The sequence below is a fragment of the Callithrix jacchus genome, chromosome 14, assembly GCF_049354715.1.
Source record: "Callithrix jacchus isolate 240 chromosome 14, calJac240_pri, whole genome shotgun sequence".
Taxonomy (NCBI): domain Eukaryota; kingdom Metazoa; phylum Chordata; class Mammalia; order Primates; family Cebidae; genus Callithrix; species Callithrix jacchus.
Window position 1 is genome coordinate 7,595,697 of NC_133515.1, and position 17,605 is coordinate 7,613,301.

The 17,605-nt window shown below is 37.7% G+C and overlaps 1 protein-coding gene across 1 annotated transcript in view; it reads left to right on the forward strand.

Moving 5' to 3' along the window:
- Nucleotides 1–17,605, forward strand: part of VWA3B (von Willebrand factor A domain containing 3B) — a 254,011-nt gene that overhangs the window by 180,744 nt on the left and 55,662 nt on the right. Inside the window, 2 exon segments of the mRNA XM_078348699.1 lie at nt 8,817–8,935; nt 14,442–14,492. Coding sequence (XP_078204825.1) covers nt 8,817–8,935; nt 14,442–14,492 — 170 coding nt within the window.

Below are 17,605 nucleotides of genomic sequence, written 5' to 3' on the forward strand. Positions count from 1 at the left end.
AGCTAGTGGCATCCGAGCTCAGACCTGAGGGGAAGAGAAGGAGGTATGAAGGTGGAGAGATGGGAAAGAGAGTCCCAGGCAGTGGAGGAGCTCTGGGGAAGCCTAAGGGACAGAGAACATTTGTCATTCCAGAGGAAGTTTAGTGTGAGAGGAGAAGGTGATAAAGCTGTTGAAGAAAGGGCCTTGATTGAGTTAAGGATGTTGGACTTCATCCTGAAGGGAATAGAGGGGTTTTTAGCAGAGGAGAGAGATTAATTTGGAGCTTTAGCTAACAGAGAACAGTTGAAGAGGCATGAGGCTGGGGAGATGGGGCCAGTCAGGAGGCAGAGTCTAGGTGGCTGGAACCAGTAGGCTGTGTGGCTGGAACACTGGGGATGGACCCAAAGCTCTTTATAAAGTCAAGTCAATGATGTGGGGCTGAGAGAGAGAAAAATGCCAAGAGTGATTCTCCAGACTCCAGCCTGGAATGTCAAGCAGAAGGAAAACAAAGGATGAGTGTCCTATTCTTTAGGAGCACATTCTAGTCTTCTGTCTCTAGAACACAAAGCTAAGGGGAGGGGATGAACAGTTCTCAAGTGCATCCCAAGGGCACTTGTGCTTGGTGCCTTTTGTGGCATTGTGAGTTCTCATGCCAACCTGCACATAGGCAGGCACTGCACAGCACACTTGCCCTCCCTTATTCTTAGTAAGACTCATCGTGATGACAGGCACATGCTGCAGTGATCTCCAATCTCACATCCAAAGCACGTTTGTATCTTTGATTCCCTAATATTTTCTCTGACTGGAAGACACCCTCAGCTATAAATGGAAAGAATAACAAAATAATAATCTAAAATATTTCCCACTTCATGGGATGTATACCTTTTTGATATTTGGACCTTTGTGAAAAAGCGGACAAAAAGTAGAATGGAGTTGAAAAGGAAACACACTAGAATCTGAACTCACTTCACTGAGAATCGTAATTGCCTCTTCCTCCTATGTTCTGTGCACAGCCACATCTGTCTGCATAGAGTTGTAAAGCAGTGTCTTTGTCCCCAGCGCTTTGTTTCATTCATCACTGATGTATGGATTCTTTCTTCTTCTGGAACACAATGCTGTTTTGGTTTTCAGTGTTTCCTGGACCAGCATCAAATCAGTCACTTTGGAAATGAGGTACTGAGCAAAGAGGTTGCCCTAGCAACTCCTCATTACAAGATACAAAATGGATTTGGTAATTTTATCTTAGCTCTTCTGAAATTATTAACTTGTCCCCAAGTCATATACAGAATAAGACTGATTTAGCGATATAATTAACCTAGAAATGCTGTTTATTGCTGGTTGCTTTGAAAAACATTGAAAGAATTTTGGAAGATGAGTCTGTACCACTGGAGAATCTACATCATCACCCATCATCATCATCGTTATCGTAATGTCTTTTACAGCATCCCTTCAAGACTTCCTGTGTTGTCCATCCTTCTCGGGATTCTGTACATACCTTTGTAGCCAGATATCCTGGATTTGTGCTCCAGCTCTGTCATTTACTCCTGAAGGACCATGGCAAGGTCCCTAATCTAGTATGTGATGCACCCTCATCACATACTTGGTTCTGAGTAAAGCATTTGATATGGTCAAATATCTCATCTAAAATTTAGAGTGACCTGTGAAGTGGCTATTCATTTCACCATTTAGCTGACAAGGAATGTTGAGTGCAAAGAGGCTAGGGGTGCTATCAAGTCATGACATTTTGTTGCTTTTAAATATAATAGCAATGAACACAAAACTATATAGTGATAGAAAAGCTTTTTAAATTAAAATTTAGAACAATTTTCACAAAACCTACGTATGTATATATTCATTTATAGAAATATTAGAAAATGTTGATAAGTAAAAAAGAAGCAATAGTTATCATCCAGTCCATCATCTCATGGTTATGTGGCCAGGTCTTCTTACTTTCTTTATATACATCTCTAAACACTTTGTTCTTTGTTTTTGTTTTTATCGCAGTGAAGTCAAATCAAACATTCTGTTTTGTATCTTCATTTTTAAATCACCTATCCATGAACATTGTTCTATGCTAGCATATACTTATCTACTATACCAGTTTAAATGCTCAGTGTTTTAATTGAAATATATTAATTTAAACTTAAATTGAGAATCAAGTTTTATTTTCTAAAAGTTTAGATAGAAAAACTGTGAGATGTAATTTATACTGTGGTAACATATTCTTATGGGTTTATGAATGATATTATTGACACGCCATTTGGTCGGCTAATTTTGTGGCCCTGCTTTCACTTTGTTCTATGGAACTCGTAGGTGTTTCAGATTGAAAGGCAGACATTTAAGTTTTGGCACTTGGCCATTTGCACAACTGCAATATCTATAAAGCCATTGCATTTACATTCAAAGATTCATCTGTGTGGGATTTGCACAGCCTTTGCATTTCCATTACACACATCCAATCAGAACCTCTCCTTGGCCAGTCTGATAAATAAGCTCTGGGATATTTATTGGAAAAAGTGACAGTTGAAAAACAGTGAAGGTGGAGGATTCAGTCAGGGTTGAAGAATAGATAATCACCAGTTTCACGGTATCTTCTCATTTCAAAATGTTTTGTTATTGCTTTTAAACACTGCTGGAATGTTGTCAGGTGGAATACTACCTCTTCTACTTTAACAATCAGTAGCTGTGGTGCAGTTTGGTATTCTGTGTTCTTAGCTTGGCATATATTATGAACTCTGTTTTTACAATAGCCATTTCAAGATGAATTTTAGTGATTACATGAACACTCAGTAATATAAATTACTACAGTTTGTTTAACTATTCCTCCCATTTGGGGGCAATTTACTTGGAATTTTAAAGAGTGCTCATTTTCCTATATCTCTTTGCTATTCCTTAAAACAGTTAATAGTAAAAACAAAAAATATCAAAAACCACTGTTAAATGATATTTCAATTTTAATTCTTTTATTATTTGTGAATAGTTATTTTATATAACCTAAATATATCTCTTAAACCATTTTTCACATTATCCATATTTTTAGCAAATACCTCTTAAATAGCAGTTACATTTCATCTCATACCTCAACTACAAAAAATTCAAATTTGGTGGAATCCAAAAAATTATATTTTATAATATGATAAACTTAGAAGAAGTTTTGAATCTCAGCCATTAATTTATATGTAGTTTTAGTTTTTCATTTGTTCAATAAATGATTATTTTGTACATGTATTGTTCTAGAAACTAATACTTTTAAAGGGGAATAAAGGCTTATAAAGTTTGGTGAAGAGGAAAGATATATAATGAAGCTGCAATTAAATGCATTTGTCTCTAGAGGGTTTGAATAATAAAATATGTAGCATGCTTAGTGCCTGCCAGAGACTAAGGATAAATATTATCACTATTGATAATCACTACTGAGTACAGTGGTTACTTGCCAAGTATTTCATCTCACAGTGGGAAGAATTCTAACAGAATCAGCCCAAATTGGCCTGTTCATGCATCCCAGCAATTCCTTCTGCCTTTATGGTCAGTGAATGTCTCTCTGCATCCTCCATCCCATTGCTATCGCTACTTCTACCTTTCTGCTGGTTATAATCTTGTCACACATGGTATAATTATTCATGCCAATTTGATAAGGCTTCTAGGTTAACCTCAAGATAATTGAATTAAAGTAGGTAATACCTTAAGCCTCCCTTTTTAAAATCAAATATTATCCAGAAGAGTCCTCATTAGTTATGTTCGATTTGCCTTATAACAGTAATAAGTATACATTTTTCAAGGTGCCATGATCAGGTAGTTTTATTCCCTCTCAAACAGAGCTCTCAATATCTTCATTAACCTCAGCTCTCTCCCCACTTGCTTTCTTAGAGAAGCTGAGGTGCCATGATTCTGTCCCCCAAGTCCTTATGAGAATGCCCTTTATGACCTCATAGTCACACTAAATTTGACATCATGAAGAGAACATTTCCTTGTGATCTCCACATGGCCACCATGTTGTAAAAACTAAGATGTCAGACTCGAAGTGTGGAGTATGACTTTGTCTTTCCCTGGATCTGCATGTGGAAAGGAAGAAGAGTGGGTGCACACAAGCCAAATCTGAGCTACTACCGCACTGAAGCCCACAATGGCCACGAAAGGCACGAGGTTGAAATCCACAAAAGAGGGAAGTGGAACACGAAACAGTGGGTTTTTCTTAAGTACATTGAGTCGGGAGTCAAGCTGATCGTGGTGAAATGTTGTAATGTTGCTAAATTTTCTGTGGTATTGATTTACAATTGTGCCAAACTTAGCAAATTTTGGGAGCTATTTACAGCAGACTTCCAAAGGGATATTTTTTTTTTCCAGGGAGAGAAAAGCCTAAGGGACTTGTACTTTGTTGAGACTGATCTTTTTTCTTCTAAGGGTTTATCTGACATACAGCTCTATTTCCAGGGATGATTTTTTTTTAATTTCTATAAGCTTCATTCCATTTTCAAAGTTCAGTCCTCCCACCTTTCAGCCCACTGTCTGGTTTCTTCTCTCTGACAAGAATTGTTTAGAAGCCACATGGTGAATTCACGTGGTTGTTAAGTAGCAAGATTGGACTGTGCAGTTTCTTAACTTATTTTCTTTCTCTTCAGTTTTCTAAAACTTTGCCTATTGTTTATTTTAGTCTTGATGGTTTAATTATAAAACGAAATATATGTACTTAAAAAAATGAAACAATACAGTAAAAAGTAGAAGTGTTATCTACCTTCTTCACTTGTCTTGAAATCCCAGTTTTTAGAAGTAACCACTATTGATAGTTTTAAACCTACGCTTTAAATGTTTCCATTATTTTAAAAATAAAGCGTTTCAGATAAAACTGCATCCTCCTGTGCAAACCCTTTTTGTTCCACTTCCCATTCCTCCTTCTCCAGATAAACCCTAGCATGAATTTTCATATATATTTTAATATTCTTAAGACAAAATCACTGAAACATTGTCCTACAGGTTTAAAACTTTATAGAAATGGTATTATGTTGTGAGCACTACTATGAAACTTAACATTTGTTTTAACATTATGTTTTCGAGATTTTACTTATCTTGATTAATTTTTTTCTGCTCTATTTTTCCATTAAGTGCAATATCATTTTTTGTAAATACTAATATACTTGAACTTTTTTAATCTGTTTTTTTTTTTGCTTTCTGTTAAATATCATTTTATTTTCTACTTTCCTGCCTTTTGTTGGATAAAGTTGTCTATATTCCCTCTTCCCCCACCCTCACCTGCCGGCTGCTTGTGTGGAAGCAGTAGGTTGTATTTCTGTTCCTTTAGTGATTATTTAAAAGTTTTAATGTACATGACAATTTTTTAAACTAAGTCCCAAGGTATTTTGTAGTTTTTTTTTTTTTTTTCCCTGATGAAGTCTTGCTCCATTGCCAGGCTAGAGTGAAGTGGCACAATCTCGGCTCACTGCAACCTGCCTCCCGGCTTCCAGTGATTCCCCTGCCTCAGCCTCCCGAGTAGCTGGGATTACAGGTGCATGCCACCATGCCTGGCTAATTTCTTGTATTTTAATAGAGATGGAGTTTCACCAACAGGCCAGGATGGTCTCAATCTCCTGACCTCATGATCTGCTCACCTCAATCTCCCAAAGTGCTGGGGTTGCAGGCAGGAGCCACTACCATGAGCCCAGCCAGTATTTTGTATTTTTATTTTCCTTCCAAACACAATTGGGGATTTTAGTACCTTTTAATTAGTCATTAAAAACCCTTCCCCCCCCAAAAAAATCTTGTCACTGTGATTTAGAGTTTCACTTTTGCCTTTCAAACATATACATTAATCTTTTTTAACTTTCAATAGTTAATTAAATTTTTTAACAGTTTCAGCTGCGTGTATTTTAATATCTAAAAACATCTCTTTGCTGTTGAATGATAGTTCAGCTGGATAGAAAGGTCTCTGTTGACAGTAAATTCTCCTTAGCAAATAAAAATGTCCTCTTCACATATCTGATATATGCTACTCTTTCATACAGTCTGTTTTGCTTGAGTTGCTGTTAAGATTTTCTTTTAGATTCAGTATGCTGGAGTCTTATGATGATGTGTCTACGTGTGGATTTATTTTTAGTCTTTTGTCGGGGGCTGATTTTTGATCTAAGGCTTACTTCTTCTATTAAACTCTAGAAAACTCAGTATTATTTCAAATGCATTGCTTGTCTAATCATCTTTCTATTCTATTCTTTTAAAATGTCATTTAATATATATTGAAGTTTCTCAATCATTATTTATCTATACTATTTTTGTCTCTCTGTGAAATATTCTGGGGAAAGTCTACAGTACTATCTATCACCCAGTTCACCAGTTCTTTTTTTAATTTTGTCTAGCCTAGAATTTATTCTATTAGGATTATTTTTTGTTTCAATTATAATGTCTTTTTTCCAAGATAGATTTTTTCCTTGTTTTTTTTCCTATCCATTACTAAAGTAAGTTTTTATACTTTTATATGGCTGTAACATCTTTGAACAACCTAATAATAAACAATTTTAAACATAATTTAAAGCCGTTGTTAGATGGCTCATAAAGTAAATTTACTGTCAAATGAATTGACATTCTAATTGTTGATTTGCTCAGCTATGATTTTGCATTTTTTGGTGTGTACTTGGGAATTCTAGTATGTTGGCTTATTTTAGCAAGATTCTTTAAAAATCTGCCTTTTCTCTTTCTCCTTCTATTTTGCCGTTGCCTAAATCTATCCCCTTGATCCATCCCTCAGAGCTCATGGGCATTTACAGCTCTTGTTCCATGGTGATGTTGTGGATAGCACAGATTCAAAGAGTGCGCCTTGATTTAAGTCTTGATTGTGAGGCTACATCAGTGTTCTCTCTCCCTAGGCAGGACCGTCTTTCAGGGGTGAGAGACACTCATACCAATGCTGACATCAGGCACTGAGCCTGACACAGGCCTTCATTTTTCAGAACCCTCATAGTCCCACTAGCTTTCCAGGGGTTGAGCTCCCATTGCCCTGCCATCTTTGGACACACAGCTTAACAAGCCCACAGCTTCAGCTCCACCCATATGTATACATTTCTACTCAGCTCTTTGTCTTTAGAAATATATTTATCATACATTTGTCCTTTTATTTCTCCCTCCCTCCCTCCTTCCTTCCTTCCTTCTTTCCTTCCTTCCTTCCTTCCTTCCTTCCTTCCTTCCTTCCTTCCTTCCTTCTTTCCTTCCTTCCTTCTTCCTCCCTTCCTTCCTTCCTTCCTTCCTCCCTTCCTTCCTTCCTTCCTTCCTTCCTTCCTTCCTTCTTCCTCCCTTCCTTCCTTCCTTCTTCCTCCCTTCCTTCCTTCCTTCTTCCTCCCTTCCTCCCTTCCTTCCTTCCTTCCTTCCTTCCTTCCTTCCTTCCTTCTTTCCTTCCTTCCTTCCTTCCTTCCTTCCTTCCTTCCTTCCTTCCTTCCTTCCTTCTTCCTCCCTTCCTTGTATTATTTTCTTAAACATAGCAACAACAATAACATTGTTGTATCATTTTGGAGACAAGGGGAAACATAAAAGCATGAACTATATCATCTTAATTAAAATTAAAAATTTATTTCTTAAAAATTATTCTCCCACATTTCTAAAATGCCTACATGCTCCTTATGGGTGAAATCACTTTTGAAACAATGATAGTATAGCTTGTTATTTTCCTGTTAGACTTCTTTGCTTTTTTTGTTTAAATATTAATATATGGAATATACCTTTTTGGGAACATGCATTAATTCCTTTATCAACAAACATTTGTTGAGGGCACACTGTGTGCCAGGTACTATTCTTAGTGATAGGAATACAGTAGTGAATACCACAAAATTTCTTGTCCTATGGAATTTACATTCTGCTAGAGAGAGGTAGGTAATATGCAAACAGGTAAACATAAAGTTACAGTTACCATTAAGATGAAAGAAGAATTGGGAAGGAAAGAATGAAGGAGGGTTTCTATTTTAGAGAAGATGAGGTAAGCATCTGTCACCCAGTTTCTCCCTTTGAATACAACTGTCAATCTTGGATAGAATACGTGGAGAAGCTAACAGTGAACTTTGAAATTGAAAGAGTACCCCACAATTGGGGAAGGAGACCAGAATTCAAAGTTCTACCAAACCAAGACATTTACTATCTTTTCCCCCTGGAGCTGCCTGGCATGAAATCAGAGGTATCCCAAAACCCAGAAGTAAGTACCAGGCACAGAAACAACTCCAAAAGAAGCCTCATTTTCTGGTACTCTGCTGTTCTTACAGAATGTGATTTATTGATCACTAAGCATTCTTTGTTTGACATGTGTAAGAATCTTTTATCTGAGATTGCGCCATTGCACTCTAGCCTAGGTGACAAGAGTGAAATTCAGTCTCAAACAAAATGAAACAAAATAAACAAAAAATAAGAAAAATAGTCAAAATATAGTGACTATAATAAAATATTCTCAAAAGAAAATCAAATGTAAAACAAATGCATGGAAAAGGTGTTTAACCCAAATAGCAATTTATGAAGAAACAACGAGATCATATTTCTTATTGCCCACTCTTACCAATTTGACAGAGACTTCTGAAGATAACTCTCAATTCTGATTAAAGTTTTCTGAAACACTTTTGGTTGTTGTTTTTTGTTGTGTGTGTGTGTGTGGTGGTGGTAGTGGTGATTTCTAAAATATATAGTTTTATACATTGAAAGGTAAAGGTTAGCAATGATATCTCTGATTCTTTTTTCTCTGTGATGTACTGAGTTTTCTAACACAGTAATTTTTTTATATATTGACTTTATAGTCAATTATACAGCTATGTATATTTTCAAAGGCATACATCAACCTAACAAGTGACACTTTCCTTTCCTTTGGCATTGACATGTAGGTGTTCCCTGTGGCACATGTGTGCAATGACACAAATAAGATGACATTAATTAACCCCCAAGGAGTCAAGCTCAATATCTACAAGCAAAAAGTGGAACAGGCAATTCAGTCCTACGAAAGGTGAGTATTACTCTTGGCTGCTCTTTAACGGATGTGGAATTTATTTTATGGAGGAGGAGATTTCTCTTGTTTTAGCTTAGCTTTTTTTAAAAAAAAAAATGAAGCAGCTATTTAAAATTGTTCAGGCTGGGTGTGGTAGCTCATGTCTGCAGTCTCAGCACTTTGGGAGACCAAGGCAGGAGGCCAGCTTGAGGCCAGGAGTTTGAGACCACCCTGGGCAACATAGAGAGACCTTGTCTCTACAAAAAAATTTAAAAAATAATATCACAACAGGGTGATTGCAATCAACAATAATTTGTACATTTAAAAATAATTAGAAAAGTATAATCAGAGTATTTGTAACACAAATACTCATAACATCATACTCAAGAAAGGATAAATGCTTGAGGTGATGGCTAGCCCATTTACCCTGATGTGTACATCATATGCCTGTATCAAAATATCTCATGTAACCCACAAATATATACATCTACTGTGTACCCGCAAAGATAAAAACAAAATTCTGTGATGAAAAATAGATAAATATTAGCTGGATGTGGTGGTGCTTGCCTGTAGTCACAGCTACTTGGGAGGCTGAGAGGGAGGATCACTTGAGCCCAGGAGTTGGAGGCTGCAGTGAACTATGATTGCACCACTGCACTCCAGCCTGGGTAATAGAGCAAGACTCGTCTAAAAAAAGTTATTCGTAAGGAATATCAACAACAGTAGCAACAGCTAATGTAGGGGCTTCCTGCATGCTAGGCACTGCATCAAGTACTTTACCTAAATATTTTCAACAAGGTTTTAAAGAAACCATCTTTCCTTTCCAAAATCTATAAAAAAAATCTCATTTCCATGAGATCCTTAAAGTTTTCCTTTTAGCAGAATGCATCTGATTGTTTTGGCATCTAACATTCTGTAAAATAACTAATAAAACTCAACAATAATGAGATAATGGAAATAATAGTTTTTTTATTTTTAAATTACTTTTATCAAGTTCAAGATGATGATCAAGTTGATAGCAGTAAGAATAGCCCTTGTGTTCTGGCTGAGACAGGAGCCTCTGCTCCTATGTGAATCCTTGTCCATGCTGTAATCACTTCCCTCCTCAGTCCCCAGCCCTTAATTAATCCTGGGTGCACAAACTTAAACTCCAAGTATTCCAGCTTCTTCAGTCCAGCCTGTCCTCAGTTCTGGGAACTGTGCAGTTGGGTTGTCATTTGCCACTACATGGGAAGTGAAATAAAGTTCAGGAAAGTTAACTATTGGCCCAGACCAGCATGTGTTGGTCTGCTGTCATTTTGCAATGTGTCTAGCATGTGTTTAAAACAAATATAAGTCCTGATCCTGTCCCATGAAGCACATGATCCAGTCCAATGGCAGTCCTCGCCCTATGGTGCCCATCCCAGGCATCTCCATGCCCCTTTTAACGTGAGCCTCTTCTGCTGCCCTCACCAAAGAGTGGAGGCTGCCTTACTGGGCTTCTCAGCAGCCTCCATGAGCGTCTCAGAATTTCTGAATCTTTACCTGAGAGGAAGGAAGAACCAAGGATGAGCCTTTCTTTGGGAAGCAGGATGAGATATTCAAGGCTCACCCTTCCCCATGAGTCAGGGACTTCCAGACAGGCCTTGTCTCCCAGCTTGGCTCCTCTCCTGTTAGGCTGCTGTCCCCAGCTGGGTCTTTCATCTCTTCTCACCTCAGCACCAATGACTGTCCTCAGAGAGGCCTCTCAGGAGCGCCTCTCCACGCCCACCCTGCATGTGACCCTCAGAGCACTCAGGGACAGTGGCTTGGTGACTGTCTCTGCCCTCTAGGATGTCAGCTCCCAAGGCCAGGGGCTCAGCCATCTTTGTTTCCTCCTTCACCCCCTATTCCTAGCAGGTGCTGTATGTATATGACTATTCAAATTTTATATAATTCCATTCTTCAAATTCAGTCATTCAAAATACAATATGACAATGCCATTCAAATTCTAATGTCGTTTGCTTCAATAATTCAAATATTTGAGTCCTATAATTACCTGGCCTGTGAAAGCCTGGTGCAGGGCCAGGAGCTAGTTAGAGCTCTGTGGTCACACGGTTTGCAGGGGTTTCCTGCTCGGTTCTGACACCAGCTCTGTTCCAGCATGTGACAGTTGTGAGTCTCAGATTCCTTGTTCACAGAATCTATCTCACAGGTCTGTGTGAGGATTGTGTAAGTCATATATAAAGCGGAACTGATGTTCCTTACTTCTCCCTTTCGCTTATGGCTCTGCTGACCCTAAAATGACCATAGTGCATGGAGTGAAATTGTCATATGGCTCTTCCCACTGCATTGACCTTTTCCCAAGGGTTTCAGGAAAGGACAAGGACCTCCATTCCCAGGACAAACAGAGGCCTCCTTTCTTAGCAGCAAAACCAAAGCAAATATAAAGTCATTTGTCCCCTTCTTTCAATAAGTGAATCAGGAAAAGCCTCTAGAGAAATATTGTTACTATATTATTAGTTATATTAACTTAAAATTATTAATAACAATTTTAACATGATTGATATTTAATAATTAAGTTACTTATTGAATTGTTATTTGATATTGCTAATTTGATGTTTATATCAAGTAGATTATTTAACATTGTTATTTAATAATATTAATATTAACATGAATATTATATAGAACCAAATTTCCTGATCATTTGCATTCAGGGGTGTTTAAGAGTGTTGTTGATATAAATGTCAATTTCTTTTTCCATTTTGCTTCACTTTTCTCAAGATATTCAGAATATGAAAAATAATTAATGACACATTTACCATCCCCATGCCTAATATAACATTTCTAAGGTATTTTCCCAACAAAGATATGGGAGATGTAACTTTAAAAATAACCTTCATGTAACCATAAATCCATATGTTTAGGGATGACCAGGCAAATGGAAAGCTCACAGTCTTTTGGCCAAAATAATGACATAAACTTGTTATTGGGATCACACTTAGTGCCCATGCATGGGAGCCCTTTTGTCTCAGTATTTTAAGAATCGAGGCACCAATTTTGGCTTTGTGTGTCTGAGTATAAGCTTTGAGTGAATATTGCCAGGGCTGGCTGGACTCTGGAGTGATTTTTCTGCTGCTTACTTTCATTGAAAGTCTAAGGTCAAGGTTACAGCTCTCAGATCACAGAAGTGGCATCTGTTCTAGCCTGGCTCTGGTACCATGCTTAGAAACCTCTCTTTCCTGTCTCCAATTTGCTGGGCCAGCTGCTCCTCAGCCTTCTGAAGTGTCACTAGTTAAAAGTTGCTTTGCAAATGAGTCAACTCTTGGCACAAGCAGATTTGAGAATTAGAGATACAGAAAGTTAGCGAATACAATCCCTTAGCCAAATTGCACTCTCCTACAACAAAGAGGGAAACTGTTGTTAGTAAAATCCCTGAATCATGGTCTGGACCAGCTGCAGAGAGGCCCTCAGGTCCAGTGAGGAGCACAAATCCCACAGGGACTCCCTCATCCCACTTGCTGAGTGGCTTTCCTGCGGTTGCCTCCCCAGTCAGTACAGTCATTGAAGTATTTCAGTGAAGACGGAAAATAGGGGAATAACAAAGGTTATAAAAATATGCTCCTGGAAAAATATTTTCTAAAGTAGCGAATTAAAATTAGAGACCTGTGCTAGCAAACTGGACCCACATTTACCAGTGATTACTCAGCATTTCTAAGCCTTGCTCTTCAGAACCTGGAGGGAATAAACATCAAGCTATTCCTGGTCACTTTATGTACCCATCTCACTTAATACTCTCAAGGATTCCAGGGGCCGGTGGTGGTAGCTTTGTCTTATCAATTAGAAAACAGTTTTCAGAAGCTATGTAGCACAGGATCACACAGCAGCAAAGTGAGGACACCAAGGTTTGAACCCAGAGCCACGTTGTGCCAAAGCCCTTACCCACACTCCCAGCCTCCCCACCACATGGCCTCCACTCTGAACATTTACATTTAAGGGGATTGTGAATGGTTTTTTCTTTTTACAAAAGCACAAAAGATACCTAAAATGCATGCTATAATCCTTTCAACAAGTCTTGGAAACCCTAATTCTTATTATCTGAATCACATGATTCAAGAAAGCCAATTTCCAAATAGGCCCCAAAGAACCAAACATTTCAAGTGAGACAGTAGCACTGAACTGGTTTATTTCCCTCTTTCTGACTCTTTTTCTGTCACTTACAGCACATTTACCTGGATCACACACAATTTATGTGCTGTGTACACACTAGCTCAAGTCCTCGTGGTGACTCTAGGAGTGGAGAGGTACTATGACTATCCCATTTTACCGAAAAGTTGGGCACTGCCCCAAAGTCTCAAAGCAAGGAGAAGAAGCTGACTGAGCTTTGGGCCTTGCATTGTGGTTCTGGAATCTACCCTCTTCACCACCGCAGACCCCCTTTCTGTGTTCTCACCAGGCTCATGATGGGAGGGCAGGGCAGGAGAATGTGCCCATCCCAAATGTGTTCTCTGAGCCCTGTCCTGCTGATGCTGGGTCCAGTGATTAGAAATGCCTCCTGAAGAGCAGTAGCATTCTCCTACCTCATTGTATGTATGCAGTGCTTTTAATGGAACACCAGCTCACAACCTCTGGAGCCAGCCAGTGTTCCGTGCTCTATAGGCCGGAAAGTCTGCTTCAGGATAATGATCTCCTGACACAGAACTGGGCTGGAAACTCCGAAAAAGCAACACTGATTAGTAGCCAAAAGAACAGCTAGGGGAGGGCCAGTGGGAGGGGGAGGTGGGGAGGGATAGCCTGGGGAGAAATGCCAAATGTGGGTGAAGGGGAGAAAGGAAGCAAAACACACTGCCATGTGTGTACCTACGCAACTGTCTTGCATGTTCTGCTCATGTACCCCAAAACCTAAAATGCAATAAAAAATTAAAAAAAAAAAAAAAAAAAGAACAGCTATAGCCAGTCTGTAGAAACCACTCACTTCAACCTTCTTTCTTGGGTCGACAGCTTCCCTCTGAAAACATGGTCAGTCTGAGTACCGCCAGCCAGCAGCCGTGGGTGAGCAAGGTGCTTCACATCCAGCTGCCTGCCCATCCCCAGCAGCCTCATTTGGAAAACAAGGCGGCCAGGCTGCTTGATCCCTATACTGTGTCCCAATCCTATTATTTATGACCCAATCCTATCTCCTTTGATCTGAGAATCCAGGTAGAGAAGTGTCTACAGAAAGCAAACTAAAGAACACGGTTATGTTTTCCATAAGAAGAAAAATGGTGGGTGTTTACAAACCGCTTAAAACAGAGATAATGAAGACCAGTTTGTCAACTCCTTTGCTCAGTCTGGGTTTTACCTGACAAGCACTGAGCCCGTCTTTATTGTTTGATGCAATTGCCACAAAGCCATGAGGCTGCTGCAGTGATGCTGGGGTGACACATCCAGTCTCTTTAAGCATATGACAGGGCATGGCTCAGAGGGGATGACGCTTAGATGGGCTCCCACTGCAGTGCCTTGGGGTCAACCCTCTGCCATGAAATGAAGTATTGCTTCTAAATTGTTGACTTTTTTTTTTAAACAGGCGCTTGAATAAAATTGTTTGGCGAGCATTATCTCAAGAGGAAAAAGAAAAGTAAGCCATTCCCTCCTCACTTTTTTTTTTTTTGGTGAAATTCACATAACCTAAAAATTAGCTGTTTTAAAGTATACAATACAGAGGTATTTAAAATATTCAAAATGTTCTGCAAACCACTATCTTTTTCTAGTTTCAAAACTTTTTCATCACCCTAGAAAAACACCTTGCACCCATAAATTAATCACTCCCATTCCTATCTCCCCTTTTCTGGGTTACTACCAGTTTGCTTCCTGTCTCTATGATTTTGGCTACTCTGAATATGTCATATAAAGGGAATCATACAGCATGTGACCTTTTGTGTCTGGCAGCTTTTACTTAGCTAATGGAAAAACTTCATGTCTTCAAGGTTCACCCAAGCTGCAGCATGTGTCAGTACCACATATGTAGATATATGCCAGTTTCGTCTGTCCATTCTTCCATTGACCGGCCTTTGGGTTGCTTCTGCTTTTTTGCTATCATGAAACAATGTTGCTATATGCATCTGTGTAGAAGTTTCTTTGTGGACATATGTTTTCATTTATCTTAGGTGTATACCTAGCAGTGGATTTACTTGTCATATGGAAATTCTATGCTTAACTTTTTGAGGAACCACCAAACTGTTTTCCACAGTGGCTACACCATTTTTAGAAAATATTTTTATAGACCCATGATAATTGTACATATTTTGGGGTACATGTGATATTTTGATACATGCATACATGTGTAATGATTAAGTCAGGGTGTTTAGGCTATTACCTTAAACATTTATTATCTCTTTGTGTTGTGAACATTTCAAGTTGTCTCTTCTAGCTATTTTGAAATATACAATAAATTCTTGTTAATTATGGTCACGCTACTGTGTTAGCAAGTGCTAGAACTTTTTCCTTCTATGTAACTGTATGTCTGTATTCATTAACCAACCTCTCTTCATCTCCCTTGCCACCTCACACACTCTTTCTTGCCTCTGGTAACTATGATTCTATTTTCTGCCTCCATAAGATCAACTTTTTTTTTTTTTTAGTTCCTACAGATGAGTGAGGACATGTGCTATTTGTCTTTCTGTGCCTGGCTTACCTCACTTAACATATGACCTCCAGTTCCATCCATGTTGCAGCAAATGACAGGATTTTGTTCCTTTTGTGGCTGAATAGTATTCCATTGTATGTATGTATGTATGTATATATATATATATATACCACATTTTCTTTATCCATCTGTTGATTTATAGTCAGTTTGATTCAATATCTTGCTGCCAATAAACATGAGGGTGCTGGTGTCCCTGTGATATATACTGATTTACTATTTTTGGATAAATATCCAGTAGTGGGGTTGCTGGATCAGGTGGTAGGTTCTTATTGCTCTACCTCCTCATGAACACTTGATATTTTTCTTTACTTTTTTTTCAAGGCATCCCAGTGTGTGTGAAAAGCTATTCTATTGTGGTTTTGATATGCATTTTCTTAATGACCAATGATGTTAAAAACATCTTTTCATGTACTCGTTGTCCATTTGTATATCTTCTTTGGAGAAACGTTTAATCAAATTCTTTGTCCATTTTCAAATTGGGTTATGTTTTTGTTGTTGAGTTTGTTGTATGACTTCAGAGTATTAAGTCATTATCTGATATCTGATTTGCCAGTGTTTTCTCCCATTCTGTGAGTTATCTTTTCATATTCTTCATAATGTCCTTGGATGTCCAAAGGTTTTTAAGTTGTAGGAAGTGAATTTATCTTTTTTTTTCTTTTGTTGTTTGTATTTTTGTCAAATCTAAGAATCCATTGCCAAATACAAAGTCATGAGCATTTATCCTTTTGTTTTCTTTTAATATGTTTATGGTTTTAGTTCTTATGTTTATGTTTTTGATCCATTTTTGTATATGGTGTAAAGTAGGGTTCCAGCTTTATTCTTCTTCGTATAAATACCCAGTTTATCCAGCACTATTTGTTTAAGAGACTATGCTTTCCCTTTGAACTGTCTTGGTAACCTTGTCACAAATCATCTGATGATAAATGTTTGTGTTTATTTCTGGACTCTCCTTTCTATTCCATTGGTCTATATGACTGTCTTTATGCAAGTTTACACTGTTTTAATTACTGTAGATTTGTATTAAGTTTTGAAATTGGGAAGTGGAAAGTGTATGTTAAATTTTGTCAAGTGATTTTTCTGTATCTATTGAGATGATCACCTGTTGGTAATTTTTTCCCTTTGCTCTACTAATGTGATATATTAAATCATTTGATTGTCTTAGGTTGAACCACTCTTGCATTTCTGGCATAAATTCTACTTACTCATGATGTTAATCCTTTTAATATTCTGTTGGATTTGATTTGCTAGTATTTTATTAAGAATATTTATGTTCATATTTATAAAGAAAATGGTCTGTAGTTTTCTTTGACATGTCTGTCTAGCCTTGGTATAAGAGTAATTTTATTCTTGTTGACTGTTAAGTATTCCCTCACCCATTTTTTGGAAGAGTTTGAGCAGTATTGTTGTTAATCATTTGTTTGGTAGAATTCACCAGTGAAGGCATCTGCTTCTGAACTTGTCTTTATTGGGGTTTTCGATTTCTTATTCAAAGTCTTTAATTGTCATATAGGCTGTTGAGATTATCTATTTCTTCTTGAGTCATTTTGGTAATCTGTTTCTAGGAATTTGTGCATTTCATCTAGATTATCTATTTTTGGCATAGAACTATTTATAGTATTCTCTAGAATTCTCTTGATTTTTGTAAGCTCATTAGTACTGTGCCTGCTTTCACTTCTGTTAGAAGTAATTATGTATTTTCTCCTTTTAGTCAGTCTAGCTGATGATTTGTCAATTTTGTTGATATTGTCAAAGGACAAAGTCTTAATTTTGTTGATTCTCTTTTCTGTTCTATATTTTGTTTATAAGTGCTCTGCTCTTTATTATTTTCTTCCTCTGCTGGCTGTGGATTTAGTTTTCCCTCGTTTTTCTAGGTCCTTAAAGTGTAAATTTAGGTCGTGGATTTGAGAGCTATCTTTTTAATGAAGGAATTTACAGTCATAAAATTTCCTCTGAGCACTGGCTTTGCTGCACCTATAAATTTGGGTACATTGTGTTTTCATTTTTATTTATCTCATATTGTTTTCTAAATTCTTCTTTGGCCTATT